Below are 8,842 nucleotides of genomic sequence, written 5' to 3' on the forward strand. Positions count from 1 at the left end.
TTTAAAAGAAAGATGAATGTTTACATTTACATGCAGCTGGTAGTTCTTTTGTTTATATGTGAATTTGAAGGTCGGCCTTTAATTAGCCATGGTGGACTAAGGTAACCCGGGGAGGAAGCTCCCCGCATATGATAAAACTAAAAGTATTACTGACCCGACGGACTCAAATAACTCCATCCTCGCCTGGGAATGTGATGTAGTGCTCTACTTCTTCTGTGTGTAAAATGACATAAAAGCGGGGGAGTTAGCATTCATGAATATGCATTAAATGTGTCATGTAGGGCCTGCTTAGGCACAACTAATCTGCTATTTTAATCTAGCGTTTCTAAAATAGTGTTAAAAATGAAATGAAAAAATACAACCAAGAGACGTGTTAGCAGTGCTATGCAAAGGCCGGCAGATCTACAAACAGACATCCACCCAAGTGTGGTACAGTGATAATACTCGGATTGACGACACTATTTCCCCTTCCTGTAGTCGGCTGCCAAAACTACAAGAACCATGTCCTTATTTATAAAGTGGAGTTTCTTTCAATTCCAATCTGGACCACATGGATATCTGGTGCCTCGTTTCACTTTTGAGATTTCTGTTTTTCTTTTCTCTGTGTGCTTTTCTCACTGGTGCAAAGTGGACGGGACTTAGTCATATAAAGGTGATGTCACACATCACCTGATCCGGCCGGTTGTTTTGTCACTCTCAATCAAATTTGATCAAACCACACCCGCGCACTCCTGAAGCAGAATATCTGCGTTTTTGAGTGCGACTTATTCTGACTTGGGTTGCTTATTCAATCAGTAATATTTAATGTCGTGAGGAAATACGTTGATATGAGGCTTTAGAGAGAAAGTGAAGTAGTCAACTTGATTTGTTTTTTCGGAATTCAAAGGCACTTATCACAAGTGTGTTCAAAACACATTTACGGTTTGAATTGGGGAGGTTTGGCTCGATCACTTGTTGCTCTTGAACCTTGTTGAATCCTGACGCCATAGGTTTTCTATTAGAGAATCTACAATATCCCCAGTAGAATAATGGCTGTCATTCAGTTGCATGTGAAATCAGTCCTACCAGCGAAGGCTTTAAGCCCTTAACTCCAAATCTCACTGTACTCTGGGCTTTTCCCTGAAGCGTGCAGCTGACATCTTTATTCCCACGGCTTCGCGTGGGGTCAGATTTCTCAGGGGATTCCGACAGAAAGAGACAAGCAGAGCGGATAATCACTGGAAAAACAGTTTAAGAGATTAATTTATTTTCTTCTACCCTTTATCATGATCACAACCTTTGCTGGCGTGTATGTGTGTGAGAGAGGAAGAGAGACAGAGGAACAAATGGCCACGATTAGATGGAAAGGCGGGTGCAAGTCTACAGTGCAGTATATGATTAGTAGTTTTGTTGACGAAGCACTTTTCGGTTTGCGAGTGTCCCAACTGTGCCCCAGTGTAAGACTGAAGAGCTGTTACAGCATTTATTCTCCCAGATCGACCGTTCAAACATTGCTTTCTCAACATCTCAGGGTGCTTTATCTGTTGTTTTTATAAAGTTGTTTGTTGAAGCAAAATAAAAACAGTTATTGGCAAAATCTAATGATATTGCGGCTGTATTGTAACCATTTAAACCCAGTTTGTCATACTCAAAGCAATTTTCCTGGTGAGAAAGAGCTGAGCCTCTGTTGGCTGATCTGTTGCCTAAAGTAATAAAATTAGATTTGCTAGCAACACAGCAATCAGGGAGGCTATTAAGTAAAGCAGTAAGGAGGTGCATGCACATTCACAATCCAGACCGGGTGCTCCAAAATGGCGAAGGAGAGACGCTGAGAAAGAAAAACGATAGCCATACGCTGGATTGATCCTCTCTTAGTGGTCTAATCGACAACGCTGCATCATTACTTGAGCTTTGTCGGGTAAACATCCCAGTATGAGTTACACTGATGTGTAGAGGCCAGTTTAATTAAAATGCTGCTAAAAAAAATACCACAGCCCACACATCAGTGCAGAGTGCAGTGCTGATGTTTTCTATTCTCACATAGGAATTAGCTAGTGCAGTATGCAGATATGCCACAATTATTTTAGGTTCTGCCTTTTTTTATACATAAATATGGCAATAACCACCAAGTACATATAATTACGTTATTTCATGTAATATAGCTTTGACACATATGAACTTTATATAATGTTTTAATCAAAGTCGCATTACTTTATTTACGTTATTTCCCACAATGAACAAGACTAGAGCCATGCTAGTGGTTCTAAGTGCTCACGTCAGCATGCTAACATGCTCAAAATGACAATGCTAACATGCAAATGTATAGCAGGTACAATGTGTACCATTTTCACCATCTCAGTTTAACATGTTAGCATGTTAGCAGCATGATAAATTCAAATTTTGACCTGACGATGGCGCTAGATGAAAAGTCAATTCAATCTGAGGGGGACGCGATTTTTTTTGTATTGCCAGGTCCACGCGGGACAGCGAGGACGAGGATGATGAAGACAGACGAGGACGAAGCTGCACTCTGCAGTACCAGCACGCCATGGTCAGGGTCCTGACCCATTTTGTAGCTGAATCAGCTGATCCTCGAGGCCAGACCAACTTCATGCTGGGCACTGATTGGCAGGTGGACATCACAGAGCTGGTGTGGGACTTCCTGAAGGTAGAAGACCCCCAGATTGCACGGCTACTGGACAGGAGGATACTGCTGGGACTCGACATGGGGATGACGACTATCCAGGTAGACCATGTGTTAGCCTGCATAAAGGATTTCACGTGTGGCATCTAGAAATATCACAATACTGTTAAAAAGTAATCAATTACAGCTAGGATTTTATTTCATCATTCCTACTACTCATAATAAAATTGTATTCACAGTTTCACAAGTTAATTCCTGAGATCTTGGTGCAACATGAAGTACTGCAGTCAGCCAGTCAGAGAGGCTGTAAACAAATCTTCAGGTTAGCCAAAATTATTTGGAGGAGAAAACAAAAGCAAGCTGTAAAATTGTTACCTTAAATCTCCATGCAAACATCTATTGCATTTTACAGGCAGACTTCCTGGTTCAACTTTTACCTATTGTACTTTACGTTGTTTTTTTTACACACACATTTTTGTTGACATTTCATAGCTCTAACTTTCAGTTTTATTTTTTCAGTTTTAGTTGACAAACTCGCTCTGAACTGTTTGACTTGTTTACAACACATCTGCTTGTCTTACTGGCTGTTCTTGCCCAGTCGGACTTCATTGTAGCAATGTGGCCATGTTCCCAGGTCTTAGCAATTACTTTGGTGAGTAAAATGCTGTCATTTCATATCATTCAAGAAACCTGAACTATTCTTTAACTCAGTGGTGGCTTTTTAAATCAGCGGGCCTAAATAAAAAGATCATAGTTGGTAGCCTTCGTCTGCTAGGGAGTGCTAGTATTTTAATGTTTAATGTTCCTCTTGTGCCAGTGTTTTCCCAAATTAAAACCATATTTCCCATGAACACTGTTTCCTGTCTCAAAGAGCATCTAGACGCTTGTCCTACTCCCTCCCCCCCATCAATGCTTTATGAAAAGAAACGGGAGGATCCAGAAACAGCTCTTGATAACAGTGAATATGCATGCAGTCATTCTAGCGTCTGCCACTGCGAGAATCTCTCAAAGCTCTCGAAGTCACGTTTGTGTTGGAGGGTCAGCGCCTGCTCCCAATCTTGTGACGTCAAAGTTATCGTACAGATTTCTCCCAAAACCTGATGACACGCAACGTAAAATGCAGTGCAGAGGGCGTCGGAGGCTGCCAATGATGATGTTGGCGAGGGTCATCATTGGCAGCCGACTACTGCCTACTTTTAGCGATTACAGCATATAATGCGGTAATTATTCTAACGTCTCAAAACTAAATATGGTTATGGTTTTTTATTACTGTTAAAGTATCACCAAACTGGGAATATTCTAATGATTTGAAGTATTATCAAATCAAAATGTATGAAAGCACCATGAAGTACATGGTACATTATTCTGTTCACACAAACACATGTTAAGAATAACGTACCGTCGGAACATGAACATTGTTTATTCCAGCGACAGTGACAGATGCCACTGTCGCTGCTACGGTTTTACCAGTACCTCCTTTGGTGGAGTGCAGACAGGTGCTTGCTGGTGTGTCACAGCCTGTACTCAACAGTGAGTGCGTCCACCCCCTCGGCCCCCTCGGTTTGTCTGGCTCTTCAGGCTAACTGGATGAATATCAGCCTCCTAATGACATCCGCGTGAGTGGGGACCTGCTTCCTGGCGTCGAGGTCTCATCTGTCTGCCCGCGTGCAGACGTGCCTTCACCTTCGCGAAACATACCCTCTCTCTCGCACGCTCACACAAAAAACAAGCACAAAGCCCGGAAAACATGACGAGTGCGAAGGTCTGACAGCTGTGACTGCCAGTGCCACACGGACCGATGCATGAGGAGACGTTTGCAGAGATGTGCATGCAGAGAAAGCCACACGTACGACATGTGGCATTCATCCTAAAAACACTCTGACTTCCTGCTTCTGTTTTTGGGGGTTAAAGTGTGCCTTTCCTCTGGATAACCAGTGTTAATCAAAGGGAATGGGTTCTTACCTACAGGAGGTATGGGGGTTGGATGGCAGCCAAGTCGAGTTGTTGTTTGATCTGCTCAGCCTGAGAAAAGAGATAAAATAAAAAGTAGGTTCTGTGTATCGTTTTGCATATTGCACTGAGGCTTGTGAGCCTTTTATGTTAGATGAAACACTTGGAGAGACATTTTCTTAAATCACCTATAACTCGTGGTAATCCGCTTTTTTTCATGTCGGTGACATCTTCACTGCTAAGTGCTCATTGATGTGATGTTTTTGCGTTTCCACTTGCCATGAATCACTTGTCAATCAAGCGTTGTGACCAGTGGTGATGTATCTCTGCTTGGATTTTCTGTTGAGGAAGTTTCTATAGGTGTTATAGCGCTCTTTTTTTTCCTCTGTTCAGCTACAGTTGCTGTCGCTGCTGATTTCTCCAGGGAAGACCTCCCCAAGTCTGGGTGTTTAGAGCAGGAAATGAAAAAGCTCTCGTGAACAGGCTATACAATAGGTTTGAGTCGCTATTGTGGAGTAGCGCAGCTGTAATTGATCATACCAGAATGTCACAGGTTATTGCTTGACAATCACGTATTCGAGGGGAATATTGTGGAAGAAAATCTAATTCTTCATCTTTTCCTATGAAAAATTCCTTCTTAATGTCACAGTTGTAATCTGTAATCTGTCTTGCTTTTGCGCCTCCCAGGTGTTATCTCCTTTGTCAGACTCAATCCTGGCAGAGAAGACTATCACAGTGGTGGATGACAAAGTGACCATCACAGAGTTGGGGGTGCAGCTGGTGACGGGCCTCTCCATGAGCCTGCAACTCAGTCCAGGGAGCAACAGAGCCATCCTGGCTACCACGACCACGCAGGAGGTTCTGCAGAGCCCCAAACAGGTCAGGATACTGTGATATATAAGCAGAGCTGCAACCTTTAGTTAATGAATTGATTCATCGATTATACAACTGCAACTATTTTGATCATCGATTTAGTCATTTTTCAATATTCCAGCTTCACATCTGATCCTAAACTGAATATCTGTGGGGTTTTTCGACATTGGTCAAGTAAAACAAACATTTTTTATCGTTACCTTTACATCGCTTCAATTATTATCAGCATGTTTCACTATTTTCTGACTTTTTATAGATAAAACGATTAATTGCTTAATTGAGGAGATAATCAGCAGGTCAATCGATAATGAAGATAATCATTAGTTGCAGCCCTATGTATAAGAGACCTGAAGAAAAGTTTGAAATAAGAATAGAGCTTTGCTTTATAGCTCATGTCTCTCTTCAATCTCACGACTGAATACAGAGCATCCTTTACAAAAATGATGGTAAATCGGATCTAATTGATTAAAAACAAAGACCAGTAATTATTTTTCAAACACTGTTTAGCTAGGTCTGATTAGGACAGAGAATGATGTTAATTTGTTTTACAATAGTAATTATTATCTCTTATCATATTCAATTATTCTTCAATAATTTGATAGCCATTTGACTGATAGACATTTTATATATCTACTGAAGCCAGAAATGTGCATTCTGCAGCCTTGATTACTGTGCTTTCCAAAACAAAAGACTTACTTCCAGATTCCATTTCACACTATCGGGGTCCTTGAATGAGCAATTTTACAATCAAAGGAAGCCGTGAGTGTGCATATGCTCATGTACACGTGTCTATTTGTTTGTTCCACACCATCCCTAACCCTCTTAACTCCAAGGCTTGAAAGCCAGAGTGTGACAGAATGTGTTTCCTTGGGCAGCTAATAAAAACGGGAGCTTAATCTCAGAGCATGCAAAGGCAACACCGCAGCCTCTGTACCAAAATATGACTTGCAGCCCAAACTCGACCGTTCTGTCATATTTTTGCGTCCCTTTCTCATTTGCCCTGGCCACTCTCATTGTGGCCTCTTTGATCTGCCCATCAGGCCCTCTCACGAGTTCTCTGAACTGCTCCTTTACATTCCTCCAAGTAAAAAAGGATGGGAAGGCCATTTATCTGCCCTATCTCCACATGTAAAGTGTGAAGTTAAGCGGGCAGCACTGCACTTTAAGTCCTCTGGTGCCAGTAATTAGGGAGCACTGACAGACCACTGTGGGGATCTACTTGTGCGCCTTAGGGGATTTGTCCTTCCGCGACATTAAAAGGCAAATTGCGAAATTGCTGTAGGAGAAAGCCTTAAGTTGCCTATGGATGGCAAATCCCCATTCGCATGAACAATGTTTAATGTTAGTGTTTGATCTTTTCCGCCTATCTTTTAATCTGTATCCCCCTTAGCTTGGAGAGAATAGCCGCTGAGTTAGCAGAACCACGCGACTTAGTGACATTGTATTCCACTTACAATGTCTTCCACAATTAGAAAGCTCCGTGTATATATATTGTAAGTCTGTATGGTGCATTCACAAAAGGAACTTTCAATGCAAATAATCATTGTGTGTCTCTTTTTTCTTTTTGTACCACTTCACTACACTCCTGAGAGTAAAAGCCAATGGCAACAAGCAATGGGATATTACAGAATAGCTGAACATCCTCTAGTTAATGATCTAGCTACTCAGCAAGCAGGCCGTGCAATTTCATAACAATTTCAGAGCTGATACATTAAAAAACAATTTTATCTGTTCCAGTCTGTTTCTATGAAATAAGGCTAGATGCAGTATTTTTCCATTTCTTTGTAATACCAAAGCACAACATGTTGTCTACAGTACGTGTCGCTGACTATTTATTTTCTTTCTGTTCCTCTCTCTCTCTTTGCATATTGTGTGTGTGTGTGTGTGTGTGTGTGTGTGTGTGTTTCCACAGGAGGCCTTGATCAGTGCCTGGCTGCAGTTCAGCGACGGCTCTGTTGCTCCTCTAGACCTGTACAATGCTGACTTTTTCGTGCTGACAGCCACCTCCCTAGATGAGGAAGTAGTGACAGTGACGCAGAACCCCTCTTGGAAATGGCCTGTCATTGTGACGGAGGCGGAGGGCCAAGGCCTGCTGGTCAGGGTGGAAATGACCGTTTGCGAGATCTGCCAGAAGTTCAAGCGCCGCAGCATCCTGGCTGCGGGGAACTGCAACGTCAGGGTGAAGTTTGGTCACAGTGACAGCTCAAGGGGAGGGAGCAGTGACTACAGTCCCGATGGAGACGATATGGAGAACAGAGGCAGGCTCTCCCCCTCCCAGGACAGGACCGGCCTTGACACCCACTACTACGGCAGCTCCATCTCTGACATGGAGGATGGGGTGTTGAGGAGAGCCACCACCACTAGAAGCGCAATCATGCGCAGACCCAATGGGGATAAGCTTTCAGATGACGGTAGCCAGAACATGCCAATTGACTTTGCTGACTTCCCTGCACAAGTGGACCTGCCCCGTGGCCGCAATATGGACGATGACCTCATTCAGACTGCTCGTGGGCTCACAGACCTGGAGATCGGCATGTACGCCCTGCTGGGGGTCTTCTGTCTTGCCATCCTGGTCTTTCTCATCAACTGCATCTCCTACACCCTGAAATACCGCCACAAGGAGCTCTCTATTGAGGGCCAGGAGAGCATGAACCACGCCCACGATTGGGTGTGGCTGGGGAACGAGGCAGAGCTGCTGGAGAGCCAAATCAGCCTGTCGCCCCAGCAGGAGGAGCAGACCTCCATGATGGACTCGAGCAGCGGCCTCGAGGAAGGTAGCCACTTGCTGAACGGAGGCTCGGCCCAGAAGAACGTGCAGGGCCAAGTGCACCGGGCGGCAGACACAGGTTGCATAGCCAAGGACAGCAAAGGAGACTCACCCACTACCAAGAGGAAGCGAGTCAAGTTCACCACGTTCACCACCATCCCCTCGGACAATAGCTACCCCACTGTTAACACACTGACTGGAAGCCACAGCCAAGACATTAAGTGGGTGTGCCAAGACATGGAGCTGGGAGACTCCAAGGAGTTGCGCAATTACATGGAAAGATTAAATGACAGTGCTTTAAAAGAGGTGGCATAATGCACTGTGTGCACTTGAAACAAACTCACCCTTATGCCTTTCAGAGGGAAGTGGGTCTAAACAGAAACCGGACCCCTAGTAAGTGAAAAAGGAGGAAATTTACTTCAGAACCACCCAAAACTGCCAAAGGGTTGTTGAATTTAAGAGGATTGTTGTGATTCCACAAGTGACTGAACCATTTATGAAGAATATGTCAATGAACAAGGACGTCAGGTGGTTCTCTTTGTCATTTGTTTATCAGATGATTACCTTTTTAATCATCATTTTATTACTACAGGGTTTAGATAGAATCAATTAAGGACTGATCTGCAGCC

The 8,842-nt window shown here is 43.5% G+C and overlaps 1 protein-coding gene across 1 annotated transcript in view; it reads left to right on the forward strand.

Annotated features, from left to right (window-relative positions):
- Positions 1–8,528, forward strand: part of LOC139284097 (transmembrane protein 132C) — a 95,756-nt gene extending 87,228 nt beyond the window's left edge. The window contains 3 exon segments of the mRNA XM_070904261.1: positions 2,452–2,725; positions 5,261–5,452; positions 7,359–8,528. Coding sequence (XP_070760362.1) covers positions 2,452–2,725; positions 5,261–5,452; positions 7,359–8,528 — 1,636 coding nt within the window.
- The last annotated feature ends 314 nt before the right edge of the window (positions 8,529–8,842 follow it).

This window comes from Enoplosus armatus, chromosome 4 (genome assembly GCF_043641665.1).
Source record: "Enoplosus armatus isolate fEnoArm2 chromosome 4, fEnoArm2.hap1, whole genome shotgun sequence".
NCBI classification, from domain to species: domain Eukaryota; kingdom Metazoa; phylum Chordata; class Actinopteri; order Centrarchiformes; family Enoplosidae; genus Enoplosus; species Enoplosus armatus.